The 26,616-nt window shown below is 48.6% G+C and overlaps 2 protein-coding genes across 12 annotated transcripts in view; one reads left to right on the top strand and one right to left on the bottom strand.

Moving 5' to 3' along the window:
• LOC116068443 (translation initiation factor IF-2-like) overlaps window positions 1-1,400 on the bottom strand; it is a 121,577-nt gene extending 120,177 nt beyond the window's left edge. For 8 of the 9 annotated variants that reach the window (XR_004109581.1, XR_004109583.1, XR_004109582.1 and 5 more), the window contains exon 1: window positions 726-1,400. Coding sequence is in view for 6 of the 9 variants with exons in the window: in XM_031337982.1 (XP_031193842.1) it covers window positions 726-1,140 (415 nt within the window). In the remaining 3 variants the exon portion in view is untranslated. The remainder of the gene's footprint in view (window positions 1-725) is intronic. The other variant, XM_031337984.1, reaches the window with a different exon arrangement.
• Window positions 588-26,616, top strand: Ccdc92 (coiled-coil domain containing 92). 3 transcript variants are annotated; one of them, XM_031337974.1, is made up of 4 exons: window positions 588-1,000; window positions 21,250-21,396; window positions 21,857-21,898; window positions 24,751-26,616. In XM_031337974.1, exons 2-4 carry the CDS (start codon window positions 21,267-21,269, stop codon window positions 25,521-25,523), a joined length of 945 nt encoding a protein of 314 aa, XP_031193834.1. In that variant the 5' UTR covers window positions 588-1,000; window positions 21,250-21,266; the 3' UTR covers window positions 25,524-26,616. The 3 variants fall into 3 exon arrangements, with proteins under 3 accessions (XP_031193834.1, XP_031193836.1, XP_031193835.1); XM_031337976.1 differs by lacking the exon at window positions 588-1,000 and adding an exon at window positions 1,057-1,254; XM_031337975.1 differs by lacking the exon at window positions 588-1,000 and adding an exon at window positions 1,642-1,657.

Raw genomic sequence — 26,616 nt, 5'->3', positions numbered from 1 at the left:
CCTTTTCTTACTCTTTCCCCCGCTTCCCCCATGACTCTACGGCCTTCCGCCCCCCCACCCCCGGCCCGCTTGTCGGCCCACGCCCCGTCCTGAAAAGCCAACAGAGACAAAACACACCTACGACGGCCGGCCTGGTCCAACTCACTCCGGAGTGCGGCTGGACTGCGCGTCTAGGCCCGCGGACTCCGCGCACCCACCCAGCCCGCTCTCCTCCGGGGGACACCTCACAGGTGCGCCTCCGAGCAACGCGCGCGCGCGTTCCGCACACCCAGACGCCTCCGGGGGGACGGCGCGCGTGCGCACGCGCCAGGCCGGCCAGCCTCATTTTCCAACCCCCCCCTCCCCAACCCCCCAACCCCGGGGATGGGGGCGTGGAGAGGCGGGGAGACGAAGGAGAGCACCGCACGCATGCGTCCCGGGCGGGTTGAGTCCCCGCCCACACACGCACGCGCGTTCCCGCTCGGGTTCTCCACCCCCGTTGTCGTCCCCGCCCCAGCCCCACCCCGCCCTGGTTACCCAGGGCAACCGCAGTGCGGCCGCACCTGAGTAATGCGCTTGCGTGTTACTAACATCCCTCTTTTTTTTTTTTCTTCTTCCCCCCCCCCCCCCCCATCCTCTCCCTCGCCTTTGCCCTGCGGCAGCCGCAGGGAGTGGGGCGTCGTCCCCTTTCCTCTGCGCAGAGAGAGAAAGCATCGATCCGCCCGGGCCCTCCCCCACCCACCCACCCATCACTAGCAGACCGCCGTCGCGTCGGCGCCGCACCGTCTCCCCAGACATCCTCGGATGCGAGGACTGGCCGGGCAACCAACGGCTCCCGGCGTGCATCGCGGCGAGCGCTCTAAGGGAGCGGGCGGGATGCGCCGGCCGGGCGGCGTCTCTTGAGTGTCCGTGCCCCGCGGCAGGGCCGCCGCGCACCCGGCTCGGACCGTTCCTGCCCATGGGCCGCGGGCCACCGCGAGGAGCAGGCCGAGCGCCGCAGCCGCCTGAGGGACCCTGGCAGGTGAGGCGCGCACCTGCGCTGAGAAGGAATCCTTGAGGTTCGCTCGCGGGGCTCGGAGCCAGGCTGCGCACCGGCGCGGCGGGGGAGGCGCGGCGGCGCAACGGCTGCAACCGCCGGCCCGGGTCGGGTAGGAGCCGCATTGCAGGTGCGGGGCAGCGCCCCGGGGCCCGGCCCCACGCCGGCGGGATGCTGCGGGCCTCGGCCGCCTGCCCTCGCCTCGCGGACCTGCAGCTCGGGCGACCGGGTGGCTCTGCGTAAGTACTGTGCCCTGAGCTCCCTGGACCCGCGGACGCGCACGCTGGCCACGCTCGCCGGTAGCGGGGCAGCCGCTCCGGGTTGCGGTTCCCTCGGGCTCGACCTGGCCCTGCGGGCTGATGTCAAGCCTCAAGGATCTTTAGCTGCGCGGTCTAGTTCACTGATGACGAGAGAGGTGCCCGGAGAGAAAAATGGGACCGTGCTCTTGTGACAGGTGGCACCGATCGGTTTCATAACAAAGTACAGGCTTGCAGACACCTTTAGGAGGGTTACGGCAGCCGAGCGTGATGGCGCACCCCTTTAAATTTCAGCTTTCGGAAGACAGAAGCAGGTGGATCTCTCTCTGAGTTGGAGGATAGCCTGTACTACATAGCGAATTCCAGACAAGCCCAAGGCTATATGGTGAGACCCCGTGTCGAAGGAAAGGAGGAAGGAAGAAAGGAAAGAAAGTTAGTTAAAACCAAGATCGCAGACTACAAAACTAAGTTTGAAATTCATTGAAATAGCATTGGCATTATTTTATTTGCACAGCCAAGAGTTCCCTGGCATTCTATCGCCATTGAATTGTAAGGACTTTCAGATGGTAGCATTCCAAGTGGTTTTCACCTCCAGTTTTTCGTGTTTTCCCTTTGGCTAATTGTTCACCAAAATGACTGAATATTCTAGTATGTTTGGAAGAAAGACTTTAAGACTTGTGTTTCTTTATTTTGTATACATGTATACCACTACTGAAAAGCCTTAAAATAGTTTGGATTGCTCCTCTGTACCATAATGAATCAGTTTTGTTAGATTTTTTTTCTTTTTGGATCTGAAGTGTGGAAGGGCCGCTCTCCTGAGCTCCAGCCCCAGCCCTGGGTTAGCTATGTTTTAAAGTCTAGAACAATGATTTGCATGGACCAGAATTTTCCTGTTAACACACTTAAACATCTCAAATTGCTGTTTTGGAAATTAGACATTTTTTTTTAAACGTTGAATCTTTTCAAAGAAACACATGAATCCTTTGTTTAGAACAGCTCACTCATTCTGGGATCTTAACTCTCATCTGTCCTATGTTGGAAAATCGATTTTAACCTCATTATCTAATTGTCAGGATGTGTTTGCAGCAGGACTGACGTTAATTATGATGTTGATGCTTTTAAGAAATACTTGTAAAGCATTCTCTCATATTTCTGGCAAGATTTGCAGAGCTTTTTTTTTTTTTTTTCCCTATCTAAAACAAGGTCAGCCATAAATAGATTCTAATGCATACTGGATGACACATTTATTAACTAAGATTAACTAACTCCTGAACTTCATATACTTTGAGGGCAGTGGTGAGACACCCTGCAGCGGTGAACATGCAGTAGGCTGCTGCAAGTGCAAGTTCCAGACCAGGTAGGCTCTGATGTCTCATCCCGCAGACGCATTTGCCAGGGAAGGAACTGTGTCCTAATGGTCTCCAGACATTTGAAGGTCTGTCACGCAGGAGAGATTTTATTGCTTTAGAGTACTTCCGAGCAAGGAAGAGGACACTGAGTGCTTGGAGGAAGACAGCAGCAGCCCTCCCTGGTGGCGATTTGAAGCAGAATTAGGATGGGAACTTCAGCAGTGAAAAGAAGGATTGCTCTTCCCTCAGGCTCCCTCCCAGTGCAGCTTGAGTGGAGACTCAGGGCTGGAAGGGCTGGAGGGAGGGTGGGTCTGATAGAAGGTCTCTCTCCCAGGGTTCTGGTGGCCACTGGATTCCAGGACTTTGTTTCCCTTCTAGATCTGTGGGGGGTTGTTGTTCTGTGTTCTGCTGCCAGCTTCTACAGCTGTGGGCATGTTGACATTCCCCAGACACTTACTTGAATCCTGGGAAGATAGTAACTGGCTTATTTGCTTGGTATCAGAGCTAACTTGAACCCCATTTTGCATGGTTTGGGGGGCTTAGAGATAATAAAGCGCTTCTACAGTCTGTGTGATATTTGAATTGTATTAGATACTTCTTCCTCTGGCTTCTCTTTTCTGTAATAACCAGCTAGTCAATATCATACCTTTTCTAGAAAGGAAGTAGGAAGTCATTCTTGCTAAAAAATGAGGTAGTGCCAATTTCCTGAGAGTCAGCAAGTTGTAAAGGAGTGCTTTCCTGAGCTGAGGACCTTACAGCCGGTAAAGACGTGACTTTTGTGCTTGCTCAGCATTTTACTTTCTATTTATTGCATTACTCAAATATGACTCAAGTTTCATAGCAAAACAGTCAAGTCATACCTACCTAAGTAGTTGTATTCAGTGTTTTCTGGATGTTTTCTAAATATACATCCAGAAAAGTAAAACAAAACTATAAAGTAGGGTCACTGTGAAATGAAGAGAGATGAAAAGGGCTGTCTTAGGGTTTCGTAGGTGATGAAACACCATGACCAACAGCGCTGTGGGGAGGAAAGCATTTATTTCACTCATAGTTCCATAGGACAGTTCTCATCAAAAGCAGTGAGGGCAGGAACTCAAGCAGGACAGGAACCTGGAGGCAGGAGCCTCCAGCTATGCAGAAGCCATGGAAGAATGCTGGGCTCTGGCTTGCTTTCCTTTCCCAGGCTTGCTCACCCTGCTTACTTAACCCAGGATTAGCAGCCCAGGGGTGGCCCCACCTACTGGGCCCTCCCACAGCAATCACTAATTAAGAAAATGCCCTACAGGCCTGCCAAAAGCCCAGATTTTATGGAGGCAGTTTCTCAGTTGAGGCTGTCTTCTCTCTCTGATGACTCTAGCTTGTGTCAGGTTGACATAAAACCATACAGCACAGGGGCTTTGTGATTTGAAGTACATGTTTTTGCTATGCCAATCTTGATGAACTGATTAACAGTGGAAATAACTGTCAGTGTTAGAATAGTGACGAGACCCCCTAGTATGTACATTAATTGGGGTTAGCACTCTGGGCTATGGCCAATGAACAGAGCAGGTTCCTGGGAGCCCAAAGGACTGAAGTGTAGCAGAATGATTATGAGGCCAATGGAATTAAACTTTGGATCCTCTGGAACTGGAGTTCTGGATGGTTGTGAGCCACCATGCTGTCCTCTGCAAGCACAGCAAATGTTAGCAGAGCATGGTAGCATAGGTCTTTAATCCTGGCACTTGGGAGGGTAGGTCTCTGAGTTTGAGGCCAGACTGGTCTATAGAGTGAGTTCAGGTCAGCCAGGGCACTGTAGAGAGACCCCATATGAATGTGTGCGTGAAAGAAAGGAAGGAAGGAAGGAGGAATAAAAGAAAGAAAGAGAAAAAGAATTTATTACTAAAGACAAAAAGTCCACAAATAATTTGAAGTATTATTTCTGAGACAACAAATGATCAAGTAAGGCATACAGTTAAATAGCACATCCCCTGTCCTGGCTGGTTTTGTGTGTCAACTTGACACAGGCTGGAGTTATCACAGAGAAGGGAGCTTCAGTTGGGGAAGTGCCTCCTTGAGATCCAGCTGTGGGGCATTTTCTCAAGGGGTAGGGCCCCTTGTGGGTGGTGCCATCCCTGGGCTGGAAGTCTTGGGTTCTATAAGCGAGCAGGCTGAGCAAGCCTGGAGAAGCAAGCCAGTAAGGAACATCCCTCCATGGCCTCTGCATCAGCTCCTGCTTCCTGACCTGCTTGAGTTCCAGTCCTGACTTCCTTTGGTGATGAACAGCCATGTGGAAAGTAAGCCAAATAAACCCTTTCCTCCCCAACTTGCTTCTTGGTCATGATGTTTGTGCAGGAATAGAAACCCTGACTAAGACATCCCCCAAGTGCATCACTCAGTTATCTTAAAAGATACCTTTGTAAGCCGGGCGGAGGTGGGGAACACCTTTAATCCCAGCACTTGGGAGGCAGAGGCAGGTGGATTTCTGAGTTGGAGGCCAGCCTGGTCTACAGAGTGAGTTCCAGGACAGCCAGGGCTACACAGAGAAACCCTGTCTTGAAAAAAACCGAAAAAGATATCTTTGTTAAGCAGGCATGATGGTACATACCTGCAATCCTAGCATTCAGCAGTCTGAAGCAGGAGAATCCTGAGTTCAGAGTCACCTGGTACTACAGTCCAAGACCTGTCTTTAGAAGCAGAAAAAAAGACTTCTTTGTTAACGGAAAAAAATAATGAAAGTGAGAGCAAAGAGCAACATTCCATGATTATTTCCCACTCAACACTTTCCCAGAATGAAAAGTGCATGCTGTCCTGTGGCTGGAAAGGACGAGGGGAGTGTCCTTTCTCCTTGATGCTGAGCGCTTTGTTCTATCTAAATTCTCAAAACTGAGCAGTGAAAGCCTTGGGTTAGCACCAAATAAGAGAGCAAACCCAAGAGGCGTGGTGCTTAGGAGGGACCTAGTTTCTGTGGATTGATTGTGTCTGTGTTTCCTGTTTGGCTGCCCTAGAGAAGAGTAAATTAATCTCTGCGTGAGACCCGTTGTTGTATTCTTTCCTAGGCCTTTGTAGTCAGCTCTTGCCTTCTCATTTGCTGAGTTGTTAGAATTTGTGAGCCTGGAAGTTCATTTTCACAGTGATACTGTACATCTACTACTACTCATTGCAGTTCCCAGGATTATTGTAAGCCTGACCATCTGAAGGTTGCACATTTTACCCAGAAGTGAAGAATTAGACTGAAAAGTGCCATCCTCAATAGGCTTAAAGAGCAGTAGTCCTTAAGGGATTAAGAATTTTAGAAAGCAAAGTACAAAAAAATTCATGTAATTATTGATATTTTAACATTGACAGAGAAACATGACACCTGAATATACTTCTTAGCCAATAGAATAACTTTATTGTTGCCATACAATATGATGTTCTAAAGGCTTATGAAGAGGCCTGAAAGGATAGGGGATGTATCGTTTATTAGCCTTTGTGAGAAAATTCTTTCATATGAATTAGTGTGTGCTGAGATGTCTAGCCTCCTCTCCATCTACACTCTAAGCTGTACAAGAGTCATATTGATGTTTGGCCCTCTGCATATTCCAAATAGTAACCCGGGTCCCTGGCATTAAGACTAAAGAAGGAGGATTTACTGGGCTATCGAGATGGCTAGCAAGCCTGGCAACCTGAGTTCCATCCCCAAAACCTAAGTGGTGGAAGGAGAGAACCAACTCCCACAGGATGTCCTCTGATGCCATACGGTACTGTGGCATTCAAGCGCTCATGACAATGAGTAAATGTTAAAAAGTTAAAAGAAAAGTTGCTTTATAGAAAGAATAAACTACAAAACTTTAAACTTTATATTGTTACCCAGAAAGGGAATGCTGAGCTCTCAAGATAACATATGAAAGAATTTAAGAGCCTCAAGAAATGTATTGTCTTTGGTGTCGTCTTCTGTGTTACATCAGAATGTCTTCATTGGAGTTGGGGGGCTGTTGTTTGGGTTTTGTTTTGCTGTGCTTGGTCTTGAATTCAGGGCCGCAGGTCTGCTGGGCAAGTGTTCTACCACTGAGCTACATCCTCAGCTCTTTTATTATTTATTATTTTTGGAGATAGTCTTAACTTGCCCAGCCCAGAACATTTGATAGCCCAGGAAGGCCTCCAACTTCTGATTCTCCTGCCACACAGTCTTTTTAAGGTAGCAGTCTCCTTGAACTCGGGATTTCCCATATTGAATTAATGTTAAAGCCTTTATCTCCTGGAGTTGGCCTGGTCAGCTCTGTAGAGACTTTAGAGTGTCACAGAATTTCTTTAGACATGCTTCTTTTATAACCACGATATTGGAGATGCCTTGTTTGCAGGGCTTAAGTTCTCTTAGTGCTTAGACAAGAAAACCAAGATCTTTTTGCTAAGAACTAAGAAGGAACACTCAGAGTCACAAGCATGCACATACAGAGGTGAAGTTATCAGTGAGCCCAGGACAGCAAGGAGGAGCCTGAGTCGGCCCAGCATGGGAAGGCAGAGTGGAGCCTATGTGGACTTCTTACCAGGGGTGGAAGATTCAAGACAAGTTTATACAGGATCATTCTGAGGGCTTGTTGCCCTATTTCTCCAAGATCAGTAGCTCTCTACAATGGAAAAAAGACCATGCCTGGCTGGGTGTTGTCCCTCCTGTGAGCTCTGTATACCCTAACCTGATGGTGAAACCCAAGGAGAACAGCATAAGCCTCAAATCATTAGAGAAGAGGGCCTTTGCCTCAGGGCTCCTGAGGACACCTGGGCTCTTGCAGTTCATATTGAGGGGTGGGTAGTTCTTTGCTATGGGGCTTCCTAACTGCAGGGAGCACCCCCTCACCAGATGTAGTGACCCAAATGATTCCAGATGTGGTACCTAAGAGCCACAGTTCCTCTGCAGCTCCTGGTCAAACCATTGAGTACATATTCTGCATGTTCTTTAATTCTGAGTACTTGCAGCTGCTGTTCAACCAAAAACAGGACAGTGGCTATGCAAACTATCTAATAGCTCATGCTAGTGGACACTCTGAACAAGGATGAGCTTACATAAGCAGGTCAGCCCTTGGCAGGGATCATGTGCAGTCCTCTGCCTCCCCACAGTGTCTCACATGGTTGTCCCTTCCTCTTCCCCACTGCCCTAGTTCTATAGATCCGTCTGTCATAGCACCAGTTGTATATTAAAACAGGCAAAGGCTCTGAATGATGAAAGAGTTGGTACCATAACCTGATATTTATAAGGAGCAAGCCTGAGTCCCTCTTCCAGCTGGCCAGCAAGCCACAGCCTTTGTGTCAGAGAGAGGTCACTTTGCACTGTCACCTTGTACTTACATTGTCATGTAAGACTGTCAGAAAAAAATTGATTTTAGAAATCCTGAAAACCCCAGAAATGTTTAGAATTTCTGGGATGCATTGTAAAGACTTTTGTTGAATCTGAAGCCTGAGTGTTTAAAACACTCAGTAGAAAGTAACAGAGCAGCACATTTCCACAGCGTTCTGCACTAACTAGCTCACAAGCAGGTGCACAAGGGCTGCATCTGGAGGGCAAACACTCTTGTTCTGAGCTGTTTTTTTCATGTGAGTAGCTACACCCCCAATCCGAGCTGTTGAACTGCTAACACCAAGCAAAAAGTCTGTCTGTACATAAGCCAGACCTTTCGGCTGTGCAGTAGGAAAAGGGGGAAGGGGACTTTGAAAGAAGGAACACTGACTAGTAGTGTTTTGTCACTGCAGTGAGTGCTGACTGTGTTGTGCTGGTGGCATTTCCTTCGTGGGAGCACAACAGCATAGTATGTCAGGAATGTGAACTTCAGAGTCAGAGTGGTTCAGAATGAATCCCACCCCTGCCTCCAGCTAACTACAGCCTTTTGCTTTGCAGGTCAGATGTTCATTGAGCATGGAGCATAGCACCTGACCCTGTAAGCCGTCACTGGCTGCTTTCCCCCAGAACTAAGGGACCTGGGGCCACTGCACCTCTTCTCTCTGTGTTCTGCTTTATTCTGGCCAGTCTAAATTCTGAACTGGGAACTGCACCTCCTATCCTGTAGCCTTCCCGCTTGGTTCCTACCTTGGCACCTCAATTTATGTGTACATTTTTTAAATTATGCTTTGTGGATGAATGTTTTGCCTATATACTTGTCTGTGAACCATGTGTGTGCTTGGTGCCCACAGAAGCCAGAAGAGGATGTCAGATCTCCTAGGAGTCGGGTTATAGTGTTAGCTGCCATGTGAATAAATGGAATTGAATCCTAGGTCCTCTGCAAGAGCAGCCAGTGCTCATCACTGCTGCCTCTCCAGCCTTTGTGAGCAGTTCTTGATGTGTAACCTCTAGTTCTTGTAGTGTAAATCTGGCATTAATCTGTCTATCTCACTTTGTTCCCACCTCTCTCCACTACTTCATGTTTCCCTTCCCAGAATTGCTTCCTCCTCCCCAGGTCTGCCCATCCATTAGGGCTCAGCTCAGCCCCTTCCAGAAGGGAAGCCTTGTCCTTCTAGGATTTCTGCACTCAGCAGCCAGTTAGAGCCTGCTACCGCCTGGTAATGTACAAAGTACCAGGAACGCTGTGATAATTGAGGCCCCACTCCTCCCTCCAGGGATCTTCTCTGCCTAGAAGAGAGACAGGTGCACCGAAGGGTGCCTCCCTGGGCTCCTTCCCCTGGCTCCTGTGCTTAGTACTTCAATCTCAGGAGGTTATAATTATTGATTGTTTTCTGATCTTCCCTCACCAAGTGATTATAAGCATAGAATGAAGCTATACATTGGGTGCTTCAGGAGTATACTGGCTTGATTGCTAAGTACATAATCAAAAGGACATCAGCCAGCTAGTATAATAGGCTTTGTAAATGTGGAGATATATTTAAGCAGGGTGTGGTGGCACACACCTGATCTCAGCTTCAGCACTCAGAAAGCTGAAGCAGGAGAATGGTAGGTTTGAGATCAGCCTGGGCTATGTGGCAAGTTCAAGGTTAGTCTAGGCTGCAGAATGGAACACTGTCAGAATAAGTTTTAAATAAATTCAATGGTGATATTAAGCTTCTAGCTATTAAGATAACTTCTGAGGCTCAAGGGATCCCCGACTGGTGTTCATAGAACTGTGTTCATTAGAAGTTCATGGGTGGAACTGTCTGTACTGTATCTACAGAAATTCTTGCCTTGTCTCAGGGTGATCCAGATGCCTGGCCGGCTTGAGAAGCTCACAGGTAATATTTCTGCAAAGCCATGAGTTCTCTGCCAATAGTGGTCACTCTGATGGGTGACCCTACATAGTAGTGACCGTGAGTGCTGCCTGGAGAAAAGGAGGATGCAGAAGTAGCAGAAGGGCCTAGGCAGGGCCACTGTCCTCCATGCCCTTGGCCACTGCTCTCCCTGCAGCCACTTGTGTCTAGGAAGTTCTCTGTGTAAGCAGAAGTGTTGGGTTGACTTCTGTGGTCTGGGGCTCCTACCTCCCGGGGGTAAACTCCACCTCAGGTTCCACAAGGCCCAGCACTCCAGCAGGCACCTTGTGATAGAGGGCTTGGGCGCTGGCCTCTTCTGGCCTGCACAGCCCATTTAGAGAGGCATCATCCACCTGCATTCCAGACCTGTTTTCTTGAGAAGACCTTGCACACAGAGGGACCTGTAGCTGGTCTTTTGCTACTTTGTGGGTTCTTCTTTTTCCCATCCTTCATCTCTCTAGTTTTACCCCCATTACTAGATAGGGGAGAAAGGAGGAGAAGAGGGGAGAGAAATAGAGATCCCTGAATCTAATGTCTTCCCTTTTATTTGTTCTTTAAGCATGACTACTATCAAACCCCATCAACCCCCTGAACGATCACCAAGCACCAGAGCCGTAGCATTCATATACCCTCTATACCCTCCGAAAGGTTCTAGACTTCCAAACATCCCACAGTGGGCAGAACCATCCTCTGCTAGAGCACGAGGCAAAAGATAGCTGCTACTGTGAAGCAGCCCCATAGCCCCATACCTGGGATTAGAATGAAAACACTTTCTTACCATGTTTCTGTGGTTTTTAAAGAAACTAAAATTCCAAAATTGTCATTGTATTCCCCTCTTGTGTCTTAAGCCCTTCATCGTGCTGTGTGCAGTACAGCAGTAAATCACAGGCATTTTCAGTGAAGGGAGTGCTTTTCAGGTCAGTGGCCCAGGGTTCAGGAAACCGCTCCTGCTCTTTGTCCTGCAATAGCGTGCATTAAATGTCCACTGCCAAGTGAAGGCTTTCAGTCTGCATGTTACTCCTTGGCTGAAACAGCTCATATTGTTGCTGCAAGGACCCTGAGCCAGGCCCGCAAGGCCGGTTTCCCACACTAAGAAATTACCTTGAATAGCTCTTTGGGATCTGCCTTCCTGAACCCAATGGCAGCCTTTGCCTTATTAAATGCATACCTCAGGAAGCCTATGTGCTCTTTCTGTTTAAGATTTAGGAAAACCATTGCCCTTTGAAAGGTTTTCCGGAACTAAGTACAGTATTTCTTAAAGTTAAGGCACCAGGTCTTAACTTTTTTGATATGAGAGACCTCTAGCTATAGCTTGACCTAAAGCATGGTACACATTAGAACCAATATTGGTCATCCATTTGTTTATAGCTGCTGCTGGTGCTGTTAATAGTCTGATAACTTTTTTACATTTGGTATTCAAATTTTCAGACAAGGTCTCTATCAACACTTGCCTCCTTGCATGAGGCTTTGTACACTGCTGAGACTAATCTTTGTTAAAACAAAACAAAACAAAGTTCCTTTTGGTCTGAGTTGAGGAGGTCCCAAGGCCTGGCACTATTACTGAGGATATGAAGAGCTCACAAAAAGGGACCTAGCATGAACACACTCTGGAAGACCCAACAAGCAGCTGAAAGAGTCAGATGCAGATATTTGCACCCAACCAATGGACAGAAGCAGCTGACCCATGTTGTTGAATTAGGGAAGGCTGAAAGAAGCTGAGGAGAGGGCAACCCTTATAGGAGGACAGCAATCTCAATTAATCTGGACCCCTGAGATCTCTCAGACACTGGACCACCAACCAGGCAGCGTACACCAGCTGATATGAAGCCCCTAACACACATACAGTAGAGGACTTCCGGGTCTGTGTTCATTTAGAGATGATGCACTTAACTGACAAGAGACTGGAGGCCTTGGGGAGTTTAGAGGTCAGGTGGGGGTTGGGGCATCCATATGGAGGGAGACAGGCGGATTGTGGAGGAAGTATGGGATGTGGAGTAGTTGGAGGGTGGATTGTGGGGGGGAATGGAATATGGAGTGTAAAAAAAAATAATTTATATAAAAAAAAATATCGGAGGCTTCTCCAGAGCCATGCATAATCTTTGTAAATGAGGTAAACTTTTCCCCCTGGGCTCTTCTACTTTGTCCCAAGCTCTTAAAGCCATTAAGCAGCATTATTCTGTAGTCAGTCGTCACATTGAGTCTGTTCTTGTCTATCAGAGTACTGCCCTTCACTCAGTAACTGGCCTTTTACTGTATTCATTCCCCTTGCTGTGTTTCACTGTTCAACATTTAAGGCTTCTTCCTTCTACCATGTTAACCATTGCAACTGTGGACCAGCCCCTAATATAGCTGTCACCAATCCCTTCCAGTCTTGAGGAGTAATTTTATTTTGCATAGCCCGGTTCCCCACCCCACCCCCACCCCCGAACTTGTTTCACATACGGTGAGTGCATCCCATATGAAATTATGGCATCTTAAAAATGCCCTCGATCTGTCATTTCTATAGGATAGCATCCTATTCCTTATAACCTTGTTCCATACCATTATCAGGTATATGCTGTACAACTACTGGGGAAGCTGGAGGTGATTTTGTAACTCTGGCGGTTGGTTTGAGATTAAACTTTTCTCTAGAAACTAGCTGTTTGATCAGATTGTCCTACCTTTTCAGCTTTTCTCTGACCTGACTGCCATCTAGTGCAGGTTCCTCCCCCTTTCCTCCTCTCTTGCTCAGTTACTCAGACTGCGCCTTTGTGTTCTTTCTTTCCTGTGCTCCTCACTTTCCAAGAGCTTCCATGTCCTCCCACAACCTGTCTAGTTACCCCACCAATTTTGCAACCCTCTCAGAAAGAGAGCAGAGTGACTCCTTTTGTTTTCTGATTTCTGCCAATTTTTGTTTCTCAGGCCCCTCCATTTCCACCCACAATTTTTCCAACTGTTCAGTCATTTTTCCAACCTTTTTTGAAACAATATAATAAGAAGAAAAAGAAAAAAAAAACCAGAAAAATCACATCTGGGAGCAAAGCTGGGGATATCCCAGGAGTAGCAGCCTCCTTAATCTATCCATTCCTCCATTCCTTACCGTTTCCTCTGTGGCATTTTTAATCAGATTTCCCATTTTTATACATAGTTTTTGAGGCACACTTATAGTCAGCCTTCGCTATTTGTAGGTTCTTTCTCCCACCTTTTATTGCCCTGGTTTCACCCCCTATCACTAGATAGGGGAGAAAGGATGGGGGGGAGAGAGAGGAAGAGAGAGAGGAAGAGAGAGAGAGAAGCAAAAACAAAGATCACTAAATCTAATTTGTTTCTTCTTTGAGCACGACTACTAACAAATCACATCCAATCCCCCTGAACATCCACCAACCACCTACCCAGCCTCCCCAGGGCTCTAGCATTTATATACCTTCTGAAAAGATCCCAGACTTCCCAGTGTCCCACAGTTGCAGAAACTATATGCACCTGACAAAACCATGCCTCTGCTAGAACAGGATGCAAATTATAGCTGCTGCAAAGCAGCCTCATATCCCACACCTGGGATTAAAACAAAAACATGTATATTTCCGTGTTTTTTTAAAGAAATCAAAATTCCAAATTGTCACTACAGGGACCACCCCTTATCTAAATGTGGGTGCCCACAGTGGTTTTAAATAGCAGCTCTGAAAGTGTGAGCTAACCAGAGTAAGAGGAACATGGGAATAAGTCCATAATGCATGCCTTCTGTGACCACAGTCTTCCCAGACAGGCTATGTATCAAGTTTCCATGCCCTAATTGCCAGCTTCTGATCACATCTTTACAGCCCTAACATCAGGCTGTGCACTCTTTTGGAAGGAAATGGATGTCGGTGGCTGGAGAATTATTGATGGGCTTGTGTTTTATGATGGATAATGTCATTAAGATACAGGAATGTAGACCGTGTGGGTAGAGGAGGCACTGAGAGGCTCTTGTCAGTCCCTGCCTGTCTTGGGGACACTAAATTGTTGCTGTTGTAAAACTTGCCTCCAATGAACTCTTATCTGCAGGGTGAAGTAATGACAGTTGTAGCCATCCAGGATCCTCTGACATGATGTTAGGGGACACACTCTCCTTCTTAGTGGTGTTCAGGGAGTATCTTTCTTAGGAGAGACTTTATCATTTCTTCTCACTATAAAGTCATGCTTGGGAGTACTGAAATGCAATGAAAAAATAGTTACTTTAATTTTATGTGTATGGGTGTTTTGACTGCATGAATGTCTGTTTATCACAAGTGGGCAGTGCCCATGTAGGCCAGCTGAGGGTGTCAGGTATGAGAGTTATAGACGTTTGCGAGCCACCGGGTGGGTGCTGGGAGCTGAACCCAGACTCTCTGGAAGAGCAGCCAATGCTCTTAACTGCCAAGCCAGCTTTCCAGCCGGAAATTTGTAAAAAATAAAAAATCACCCATAATCTACTATCTCGAAAGTAATGCTTTAATACTCTTGTGTACATCCTTGGATATGTTGTCATGAAGCACAGTTGCCTTTTGACTTCTACATTCAAAATGTAAAATTGCTGATACAGCTTTGAACATGAGCTTTTTAGCTTAACCCATCACAGGCATATGACATTAACTTTTCATCTTTCCACAGTGCAGCTATGCCATGGTCCCTGAGCCCTCCTAACCAAGCACGCAGAGTCCTCTGTGTGGTGGGTGTTGTGCAAAAGTAAGAGTTTGGTAGCTTGCTCTCTTCTGTTGCCCTTTAGAAACATATCTAAGAAAATGTCTATGTGTAGGTAGAGAGTGAGCACTCTAGGACATTTCTACATAAAGTTTTCAGTTTTGGTTGACTCCAGCTTTAGCTTGTTTATTGCTCTGACACAGTAACCCAGCCATTCTGCTTGATATTGTAGCTGAAAGTTTCCTTTTGTCCTGTTACCATGCCACATCGGTACCATGATGCTTTTGGGTTACACAGCTCAAACTCCTGCCTCCTGTTTGAAAAAGGGAAAAATAAACAACCCTAGGCTGGAGGCTGGAGAAATGGCTCAGCAGTTTAGATAGAGCCCATGTTACTTTTGCAGATGACCCAGGTTTGATTCCCTGCACTTCATGGCAACTTACAACCATTCATAAATCCAGTTCCAAGTGATCCAAAGCTGCCTTTGACTTTTGAGGGTGCCAGGCACACATGCGGTACACATACATACGTAGGTAAAACATTCATATGTGTGAAAAAAATTAAAGAACAAAACTAAAAAACTATTCCAATTCTTTTGGTGAGTTTAATTTCATGTGTATGAATGTTTTACCTGCATGTATGTCTGTGAACTATGTGGCTGCCTGGTGCCAGAGAAAGTCAGAAAATGGCATTGAATCCCATGGAGGTAGAATTACAGGCAGTTGTGAGCCACTATGTAGATGTTAGGAAGTGAACCCTGGTCCTCTGCAAGAACAAGTGCTATTATTTACCCCTAAGCCATTTCTCCAGGCCAAATCACCCTAATTCTTTAGGATTACCTTCTGTCTCTTTAAAAAATTAATTGCATCTCTGCTTTCAATACTTGGTGCTATAACTTTGTTCCTGTTTAACAAGCTATTCCTGGAGTCTTGTCAAATGCTTGCTTTCCTGTGGCTGATGCTCTTTTTCTTGCAGCCCTAGCTCTTTGGGGTTTTCAGATGACTTTCTCATTGAATTTCCTAAGTGCCTGTGCAGCAAGAACAGGAGTTCCCATAGCTTACAGCAGCTCATTCATCTAGGTTACTGTGAATTCAGAATTGTGTCTGTGTTATATTCACACATGATAAAGTTGCGTTTTAAAAATTTAGGGGGGGATACACACATGTCATTGTGCCATGTGTGCATACATACTACAGCATGCATGTAAGGGTCAAAGGACAACTTGCAGGAGTCAGTTCTTTCTTTTCACCGTACCAGTTCTAGGGATCGAATTCGGGTTATCAGACTTAGCAGTAGGCACTTTTTAACTGCTGAGCCATCCCAACAGCCTCCTTCAGGATATGATAAAGCAGACCTTGGTGGGGAGCACCTGCTACTTAGCCTCGGGCTATTTTTAGCCATTGGTAGAGTACTATAGATTGGTTCAGAGGAAGGAGTAAAAGTTCTGCTGTCCCTGGGCTTCTAGGTCTGCCTGCTCAGCTGTCCATCTTTATTGGTTTCCTTGGATAGTCCCTATCCAGTGGAGAGGGAATGTGAAGGCTGCTAAGAAGTATGTCTCTGTACTTCTATGTTTTCTTTGGAAGCAACTAGAATTTCCTAGTTCATTGTCATAGTGTTCAGGAAATCCTCTGTACAAGCAAATGAGCAGCTCAGAAGTAAATGTGTGGAGCTGTGAACCAGCATTTACATAGCAGTGGGTCACTGACTTTCATCAGTCATATATTGTATCCCAGGCACCAAAGCCAGTGCACTTAGTACTGAGGAGGCTGTGGCAAAGATCAGGTCCAAGCTAAATGGCCTCACTTCCACCCTAGACCCAGTCCCACCTCTCTCAAATTTGTCTACCTTGTCCTTTTTGATCTCACTGTGTTCTGCAGATCTTTTCTGGGCCTGAACTTCTACAGACAGAGTTTGCTGGCCAACTAGTTGGAGACTTTCTCCCCTGGTGACAACTGAGCCCACACATCCACCTAGAAATGCCTGTTGTACTTTCCTTCCTGGCCACTCCTTCTCCTGATGGACATACATAAGCTTCAGAACACCAGGACAGCACAGGAAGTTCCTAAAAAAAGCTCCAATGGTTCTTAAGCCATATCACTGAGGTGCTGTGTAGTCCCCATCACACTACACAGGCCCTATCAAAAAGTAGGGGAGACAGTATATCCATCCTTCTGGGGAGAGAACCCACTGTGACTGATCTAGAACTAGGTGATGAGTAGAGTCAAGAATAGCTTGGCTGTAACCAGGTCTCAGTCACCACTAAGCACCATTCTCACATTCTGAAATTGTTACCTCCATGGCTGTATGAACCAGTCTGAGAAACACTCCCACCCCAAGATACTCATTTCTCTTCATCTGCTAAAAATGTACTGCTTTAAAATATCTCCCAGGCTGTTGGAACTTTATGGGATGAGATCATGTTCAGCTCAGTGCTGCTACAGTGCTTTTGATTAATGTGAGGTGCCGTAGGAGCAGCCTTTCTACTCAGCCCCGTGGCAGAGTAGGATAAAATTATCTGAAATACATACGTAAAAAATGCATGAGTTCTTTGGAGAAGGCAGAAAGAGGGCAGAAGCGGGGGTGCCCAGAGTAGTCCAGACAGAGCGGGGATAGGGTATGCAAAGGACCCTGTGTTACAAGGTGTGGCAGATAGAAGGAAGGGCAAAGGATATTGTGGTGATGATCAGGAAAGCACACTGGGGACCTGAGGGGACAACGCTGGGGAGGGGCAGCCTGGCCAGAGTATGGGAATGTAGGCCAGATGAGTGTGTGCACAGAAGAGTGCTGTAGGGATGTATTTTGGAAAGGGGAATATCTGGACCTGCCTGTGGGTCTCTCCCGTAAATCATAACCAATTGGTGTCTGGAAGCTTATGGTTGAGCAGAGCACTACTTTTGACTCAGGACACTTTGTGCTGAGTCAGTCCTCAGGGGCTTTGTCAGCCTGGCTGTGGGACAAAGAGAGTGAGTATGAATCTGGCCCTTAGCCCATCCTGCTGGTATCCAGGGTACAAGGACACACATAGTGAGGGTGAGATTCCTGATAGTTTTTCTGAAACAACCTTGCTTTTGCAAAGGTGTTGGTGGGGCCTAGAAGGGTGGGCCTTTCCCAGCTTTTGATCTTTTTTTTTTTTTTTCTTTTTTCTGAGACAGGGTTTCTCTGTGTAGCCCTGGCTGTCCTGGAACTCACTCTGTAGACCAGACTGACCTTGAACTCAGAAATTCACCTGCCTCTGCCTCCCAAGTGCTGGGATTAAAGGCGTGCGCCACCACTGCCCTGCTTTGATTTTAAAAGCAGGGCTGGTTCATGATTGTCTGGGGAGTGTACTGAAAACCCAGTGGGTGGAGAGCATGTGTGCTCCTGAACAGGTGTTGTATCTGAGCTCCACCTTGCAGAGCTGTCATCCTCTCCTCTGGAGCTCAGCTGCATCAGGTTTGTTTTGTCTGTGTGCACTTGATTTCACTGTTTCAGAGGTTGGATGTATATACAGTATTTGCCTTATTGTGTAAACCTCCATCTGCCCAGCAAACCCTGAAGCTGAGCCAGGTTCAGGGACATTTCTTGGCTTATCTGTTTCGATGAACACATTCCTTTGTCCTGCAAAGAGCACTACCAGCATGGGGGACTTGAGTGTTGGTTCTGAAGTGCCTCTGGAAGGAAAATCTTAATGCCCTGGAGCTAGGAGGCAACCAGTGCCTGGGAGTCAGGAGCAGACAGGCTGTCTTCAGGATGGCAAGGGTCCTTAGCTAGCAAGGCCTCCATTAGTGTCATTATCCCCAGGGATGGTGGGTCCCTGTGAGCTACCTCAGCTGGGCCTCTGTGACCCTCTGCAGAAGCACAATGACTTTCCCTGATGGGTTTGCTGAGTGCAGAGGGGACAGGGTGAACTAATGGTGTTCTGTGGTGCACCAACCGCAGTAAGTGTCTGAATGCCTCACCCTTCCAGTCAGTCAAGGTAACTTTGTTAAGGGACACCCATCCCCACTGCTGCAGCTGTCTGGAGAGAAAGACCACAGACAGGTTTGTGTGCATTTACTGGGATTTGGCCAGGCCCTGGTAATGACAGTGGCTTGGAACCCTACCTGCAACTGGTGCCCAGCCCTTGCTGCCTATCCTTGAGCAAAGAACTGTGAACTTACTGATGACTCTCAGCAAGGCACAGAAACATTTAGGTCAGCCTGGGTCAAAGGCCATAGTTGAGAGCTATGATGAGGGTGGTACCTCTACTACACTGAAGGGCAGTATTGACAAGATGCTCAGAGGAGGTAGCCTGGGACCCATTAGTCATGTGGAGAAAACCCAAGATAACTCAGTCCATTCCATCATCCAGTTCCAGACCTAGCAATATACTCTTTCCCTTATGTCTGACTCCTCAAGTTGCTTGGGGACCAGCTCCATGTCTAATGATGGCCTGGTATCAGTAGTCAGGAGAAAAGTAACATCACTGTCTTAAGCTATGCAGTACTGTCCCCCAGGGGCCAGTAGCACTGCCCAGCTGGTGAGAAAATCACTTAGCCATCTAGACACAGTTGAGCCCCATGTGTGCATGCCTTGCCCTATAGACCTACCTGTCCAGGTGGATCTCCTCTCTGGTGCCTCTTAGAGAATCCCAGAGGACAGACATGAGAGGACCTAGACAGTCATGACTGGCATGGGGCTTCTCCTGTTGTCAGAGTGCATTCATATGCTCAGGACCCTGCAAACCTTCCCAGGTGGTGCATTGTACTCCTTCCATACCAGGCTTTGTTCTAGGGTAAGAACTGCAGCAAGAAGACCACAGTGAGTTTCTGAGTCCAGAGTTAGGTTCAAACACTGAGTCCAAGGCAGTCCTAATAGAAACAGTTCCTTAAACTGTACTTAAATGAATTTTCTTGGGACAGGGTGTCCACGGAGGGGCCCAGTATAGATTATAAAAACAGGTATCTAGCACCTTGTGTAGATATGTTATTCTCTCAGAGGTGCACAAGGTGTCTTAAAGTTTAGACTATTATAGTACATAGTTTCTCTGGGTGTGCATACCATTTGAATTGTAGACTGAGGAGGAAGTCCCTGCCAGCATGGGCCTTGGTACTTGTAGTCACCATTGGTGTTTACCATGGTCTCTTAGGTGCAGGCACTGAGCTGGGCTTAGGTTGAGGCAGGAACAGGCTGTGCAAGGACACATGCTCATAAACCCATCTCTGACAGTTCTCTAGAACAGTAGCTAGGGATGTGAGGCACATAGCCTTATCTGAGGCTAGGCTTGAAAAGCAGCAGAGCTTAGGTTGAGACCTTAGGGATTCTGGGAAGGCAGATAGAGCAGGGTGCAGAAGGCTGTTCTGCCATTAAAAGACACGGATAGGCTGTGAGGGAAGCTGCACTATGGGTAGTGCACTGGAGCTCCAAAGAAGCCAGGAAGAGTGGCAGGAGCAGACTCGGGCTGGGCAGAATGATGGGACACCTCCCCGCCTCCATCTCACCAGCTACTGTGTGGAGCATGAGAAAGAAGAGGAAGGGACAGAGGCAGTCTACCCATGTGAAAGGAAGATGGTGCAGGCCAGACAGGGCATTAGGAATGGCCTTGAAACTTTGAAGGTAGATAGGTCACCAGGACATAAGCGCAGGTTAAGACATCTTGTCAGGACTCTTGCCTCCCAAGCCAGCACTGCCAAGCACCATGGGTCCAGGTGGCCCCAGACTTCATGTTAGATTGAGCAAGAATAGCTCCTGAGTAAAAGAACCGGTCGTCATGACTGGGAGGCGTAAGACAGCATGCCAGGCTGTCGTGACTCTCTTTGCATTGGTTGACTGGCTCCTCTGTTATGGTCAGAGCCCCTTCCAAGGCCATGCACTTGGCACATAGTACTGGGGTCTTAAGAGTTGCAGGCTCCACCTTGCCCTACGGCTGGTTGCTGAGGCTGCCTTAGCTATTGGCTTCTGCAGATACAGCTCACCACCAGCTCATGCCCAGACCAAACTTGGTTACTTGCCACACACAGTCTTTCTCTTGACATTTCTCCCTAGCCCAGGCGCCCTATTTTCTGTCACCTTAGTTCTGCAAGGATGTCTACTTAGCCCTGTCAGTTATTTTTCTATTTGCTTCTGTGTATTTTTTCAACGCTTCTGCAGGCAGAGCTGGGTGGGGCCCCAACTGCCTAAGCTGATGGTATGAGTGAAGGCACGGTCTGAAGTTCCAATGAGAACAGTTCTTAGTGGTGAACACAACTCTTGAAGTGAGAGCACTGGCTGTTCTGCCGCCACCACAACCACATACTGAGCAGATGTCATAGGCATGCGGGCAGCCTTTGAGCAGCAGGGCTCTGCAGGGAGGGCTCTCCAGCATGACCATTGGGAAAGACTCTGATAATTGTGTAGACTAGTCTGAATTCTGTCCTGTTTCTCAGTGCTGTGGCAGGTGTCTTGAATTATTTTAGAAAAATGGCCTGACTTCATATTACTCCAGTTAGAGTTAAGGGTAGGGCCAGGCACCTAAGTCAGGACATATGGGAAGGTAGCACCTAGACTTGAGGGTCCTGAATTTGAAGAAACCTTGCTCTATACCTACTGATCCATCCATTCAGACCTGCTTCCTTTCCAGGAATGAGGAGCAGCCTGGCGTCCTGTATTGGGTGCCACTCTTGCCCTCAGCTGGTTCTCACACAGACCTGGCATGTGCCAGGTGCACTGTGAGAGATGTTAAGGGCCTGTGCCCCAGCAATCAGAAGGGAACCTCACCTGCTCCCACATATTTCCATGATGTGTACCAGAGCTCCACCTTCTCTCAACCCTCATGCTCGAAACAGTGAGCAGAGCTTTCTGTTTCCTGCAGGCCACCTGGATGTCAGCATGGCGGCCACAAACTTGGAGAACCAGCTGCACAGTGCGCAGAAGAACCTGCTCTTCCTGCAGCGAGAACACGCCAGCACACTCAAGGGGCTGCATGCCGAGATCCGACGGCTGCAGCAGCACTGCACAGGTGGGTCCAAGCTGCTGGCTGCTGGCCAGAGCCACTGTCAGGAGTTGGGTCTGCTGCTGCACTGGGCCCACTCCCCATGTGATTGATACTTTGTGGCCCCCACACCTGCAAGTGACAGCATGCCATACAGCATCATAGAAGCACTGAGCACACAGCTGCCAGCCTTGCCCTAGAGCAGCAGGTGCCTGTGGTACCAGGCCACAGTGCAGTCTGCGGTTCGTGCGGCACCTGCTGACTTTGTACTGCTGGGCTACTGTCAGGGGACGTAAGGAAGGGGATTCTTGGGACACGGGTCCTCTCCCAGCCTTGATATGAACCTTGACCCCTGGTGTTTCTTACATTGATCCCTGGAGCTGCCACCCCTGCTTCTACAGGGTAAAACTCACTGGGATTTGGTGCTTGTTTTCAGAACTGATGGGAAGTGCACCTTGATAATCAATGTCTCATGTTTCCTTTCTAGATCTAACATATGAGCTGACACTCAAAAGTTTTGAACTGACAGGTAAGAACTCCTCCCCAGATGTGGTTGCATCTTGTTTTCTTTGTAATCTCTTCCCACTGTTCCTTCTACAATGACAGTGGTTGCCCTGAGCAAAGACCAGGGAGTTTAGAGCTCAGGGTCACCCGTAGGCTGGAGTAATGAGTGGCCTTTTCACTTAATGTATATATGCCTAGAATGTCTATGACGTTTTTCTAGAATTTTCTAACTTTTATGCCGTGAATGTATATCCTTCCATAATCCAGAAATAAACTTCAATGTGACTCGAGCCAGAAAGGAAAAAAGTGAGAACTAGGCAGAAGGCCCTCCATTCCCAGTCTCCAGAGTTTATTAAAGTCCTAGCCCAAAGTCATGTGCTCCATAATAGGGAGGGCAGTGTCCCTCATTCGTGGGCCCGAGCATATGGCATATCTGGACTGCAGTCTAGATACATGTCCCTAGTGAGACCCATCAGGGGCAACCAAAAAAAAAAAAAAAGAGCTCTGAGCCTGTGAGAATGTCCTGGGTCTGAGGACAGAGAACATGTGTCTCGGGGAGACCTTTCCCCTAACTAAGCTTTAATAGGGCAGAGTGCTCTGTGAGAGTCCAGTCTTTGTCATAGCCTCAGGTCACTCCCCTAAGCCTCAGTATCAATGAGCATGAGTTACTCTGGCCCATTTCCTGGGCACACCTGTCATGGTTTTGTCTGGATGGTGCAGGGGCCCTTGGAGCAGGAGCTTGCCCACAAAAGTCTCTATAGAGCAAAGACACCTGAGTCCTCTGCCAGGAGGTCAAGTCTATACCATCCCCACCCACCCCTCACGCTTGTGCACGCGTGCACACACACACACATACACATTCACACAGCACTCAAGTGCACACACACATACACACACACACCATGACATAGGCCTTGGGGAGGAGCTGCCCATACTATAGGAGCCAGAGCCTCATACCACCTCCTTTTGCCATGACTAGTATATCCCAAGCCCCCCCTCACCACCCTTTTAGGGCACACTCAGTAGCATATGGCTTTTGTTGAAGGTGTGTAAGACACTATCTCAACAGAGGGAGCTGTTGGAAAAGCCTCTGGGTGGGTTGTATGGGGCCATGTACACTTCCCTGGAGTGACGCTATTGCTCAGTTCTGGGTGGGTTGTATGGGGCCATGTACACTTCCCTGGAGTGACGCTATTGCTCAGTTCTGGGTGGGTTGTGTGGGGCCATGTACACTTCCCTGGAGTGACGCTATTGCTTAGTTCTGGGTGGGTTGTGTGGGGTCATGTACACTTCCCTGGAGTGACGCTATTGCTCAGTTCTGGGTGGGTTGTATGGGACCGTGTATACGTCCCTGGAGTAAAGCTATTGCTCAGTTCTGGGTGGGTTGTATGGGACCGTGTATACGTCCCTGGAGTAAAGCTATTGCTCAGTTCGGTGCATGAGTACAAGCTCAGAAGGGAGGTTAAATAGAATCCTGATTCCCTTCCCTGAAAGCCGTGATGCTTGCAGTCAGGAGAGGCCTGAGTACCCATTGACACACACAGGCTCAAGCAGTCTTGCTCCATAGTGAAGAGCAGTTGATGTACTCCTCTCATGGGAGCAGAGGAACATGGGAGTTTCTAGAGAAGATGTGTGTAGAGGACCAGGGGTTCCAGAGCCTTCCAGTAGTATCTGCCAGATATGGGCCAAGACGTACTGAGAACAGACAGCAGATTAGCTAGGTCATTTTCAGGGAAGAGCAAGGAGGACAAAAGAGCACTTTACTAAGGAGCCCTGGATTTCACGTTCTGCTGTGACTAGGGCTGTGTGTGTCTGATAATGTCTGTAATGGCTCTGTACCTGTGACTGTCAAGGATTGTGTCCTTCCCCAGCACCAAGGCACCTGCTTTACTGTATCAGGTCCATCATCCCCTCTTACTACTCCCTGGGGATGCAGTCAAAGGTCTGAGATTTTAGAACTGTGATGCTTGTAGGTAGGACTGACTGCTGGGCAGGGTTCCGCACTGTACTTCAGAATCCAGTGCAGTAGGGTTTTTTTGATGTTTTGTTTTTGCTAAATGCACAAGACTCATACAAGATAATAGTGCATCATTTCTAGTGCTACCATTTGCTGATTCAGTCTCTCTTCACACACACACACGAGCTACTTGCCCACTCTGAGCATCTAGTAGCTCAGAGTCTACCTGAGGCTGTTGGCTTAGGTAGGTGGAATGCCAGGACAGGTTTGGGGAGCCACAAGACTCGAGAGTTGCAGTATGCTCCAAGTACCCACAGGCACAGATTTGGAGTTGAATCAGCCCAGAAGAAACAAGGAGGCTCAGGGATCATGTGGGTGCAGAAGGCATGGAACAGATGGACTGTCAGACTAGCAGATTGTTGGCCATGAACAGTCATTGTTGGCCGAAGGAGGAAAAGGGAAGCAGGCCTTGGAGGTGGTAGTACCCAGTGGAATGTGGGGCCAGACAAGTTAGAGAGGAAAGTAGGCTGCCAGCAAGGAGCATAGAGGAAAAGTTCTAGTTTGGGGCAACTGGGAGAATAAAGGTGGCAGAAGAGCAGGGTGTAGGCCTGAGGGACATGTCTGATGCCCTTCACTTGTAGAGCTGGCACTCCAGAGACGCTGACTCCAGCTGACGCTCAAGCTGTTTTAACTTCAGCACCTTCAGATTCTGGAGACGTTCTTTTACGCAGTAAGCCAGGGAACCAAGAGCTGGGAGGGGCCTCAGAGATCCCCTGATCTGCCTTTAGTGGGAGCAGGGCCTGCAGGCCATCCTGCACCCCGCCTACCATAGGGCTTCTCGTGAGGGCCCTCCATACAGGCCATGAACAACTCTCCTTCCTCTGCTAGCCTCTGACCTGGCACCTGACTTGTTCCTGCAGGAGACGGCTCTTCCAGAACCACGGAGCTGAAGAGACGCTGTGAAGAGCTGGAAGCCCAGCTGAAGGCCAAAGAGGAGGAGAAGCACAAGCTGCTGCAGGAGCTGGAGCAGAAGAATGCCGCCATCGCTGTGCTGGAGAACACGGTCCGTGAGAGAGAGAAGAAGTATCTGGAGGAGCTGAAGGTGAAGAGCCACAAGCTGAGCATGCTATCGGGCGAGTTGGAGCAGCGCGCCAGCACCGTGGCCTACCTCACCTCACAGCTACATGCAGCCAAGAAGAAGTTGCTGAGCTCCAGTGGCACCTCGGATGCCAGCCCCGCCGGCAGTCCTGCACTGGCCAGCTACAAGCCCACACCCCCCAAGGACAAGCTGCCTGAGACACCCCGCCGCCGCATGAAGAAGAGCCTGTCAGCCCCATTGCACCCTGAGTTTGAGGAAGTCTACAGGTTTGGAGCCGAGAGCCGCAAACTCCTCCTTCGGGAGCCTGTGGATGCCATGCCCGACCCCACCCCATTCCTGCTGGCCCGGGAGTCTGCCGAGGTCCAGCTCAAGGAGCGGCCTCTTGTCATCCCTCCCATCGCCTCAGATCGTGGCGCCAGTGGGCAGCATAGCCCAGCCCGAGACAAGCCACACAAGACGCATGTTGGGGTGGCTCACCGCATTCATCATGCCACTCCATCACAAGCCCAGCCTGAGGGAGAGACGAGAGCTGTGGACCAGGTGAATACAGGGAAGGTGGTGCGGAAGCACTCAGGGACAGACCGAACTGTGTGAAGCCTGCGGCTTGCCACCGCAGTCATCCACGCACTGTGAGCGCCACAGGGAACCTCTCCCACATCTTCCACACCTACCCATGCCAAATGTCTCCTCTTGTCGAAGCCTGGCTCCTGGCTCCATAGTGACACAATGCTACAATGGTGTCCCCGCTGAAGATATTTACTGGCACTGTGGCCAACGCCTGCATGCCAATAGCTTGCTTCCAGCCCCACGCCATGAGATCTCGGCGCACTCCTAGATATGGCCATGGCTGAATCACTACGCCACAAAGAATCAGAATCGCCTGAAGTCAGAGCAAAATAAGGAGCTATCCCTCCCCAGATCCAGGGCAGCCTGTGCCAGCAGAGCAGCAGCTTCTGCTCCCTCTGGAGACTCCTGCCTTGCACAGTCCCTTTACCAAGCAGCTGTGTGTCATGATCTTAGCAAGATGACCTCAACCCTGATGTCACCCCAACCTGATTGTGTGTTCATAATTTTTTTGTTACTTTCATCCAAATGTTCAGGATCCAACAAATGTTATTTTCTAAACCTGCCCTCCTTTTCCTCTGTGTCTTTTTGAAGCACCAAGGGACTGTGGAGGAGGTGGTCGGGAGGACTAAGCAGGGGGTGGGAGGACTTGCTGCCCAGAGATTGCTGTTGATGAGATTGTTACAGATGCTCCTGTGTTCTGGCAGAGTCTGCATTCTGCCCTGCCCAGGCTCTGCACTGCCTCCCTGTCTCCAGCTGGCCAGCCCAGTCTCACACGGGCCCTGGCACAGAAGAGGTCTGGAGCTCGGGCAGGAACTGAACGCTTGAGCCTTCTGTGCTCTTGCCAGAAGGGGGCATATGCGGAGCAGCAGAGGTGGAACCCCACACCATTGGCTTAGCAGGAAGGAAGAGAGAATGCACTTGCCTTAAAACTTGCTCTGGCGTGTGCTCTGTCCAGAGTTCTCTAAGAGAGGCTTGAGAAGCTGCAGCCGATTCCAGCACCCACGTGGCGGCTCACAATTAGCTGTAACTCCAGGGACCGCGTTAACACGTGGTGCACGTATATTCAGGCAGGCTCTCACACATATACACAGAAATAAAATCTTAATAAAAATAAAAACTA

This window comes from Mastomys coucha, unplaced genomic scaffold, assembly GCF_008632895.1.
Source record: "Mastomys coucha isolate ucsf_1 unplaced genomic scaffold, UCSF_Mcou_1 pScaffold22, whole genome shotgun sequence".
Taxonomy (NCBI): Eukaryota; Metazoa; Chordata; class Mammalia; order Rodentia; family Muridae; genus Mastomys; species Mastomys coucha.
The sequence above is the reverse complement of the archived record's forward strand: the minus strand, read 5'-3'. Positions and strand labels throughout refer to the sequence as shown.

Excerpts from the sequence above, each read along its gene's own strand:
- Ccdc92 (XM_031337974.1), top strand. The coding sequence starts at position 21,267 with ATGGCGGCCACAAACTTGGAGAACCAGCTGCACAGTGCGCAGAAGAAC. Across the intron at positions 21,397-21,856 it reads GCTGCAGCAGCACTGCACAG|ATCTAACATATGAGCTGACA; the intron begins GTGGGTCCAAGC and ends TTTCCTTTCTAG. Across the intron at positions 21,899-24,750 it reads CAAAAGTTTTGAACTGACAG|GAGACGGCTCTTCCAGAACC; the intron begins GTAAGAACTCCT and ends TTGTTCCTGCAG.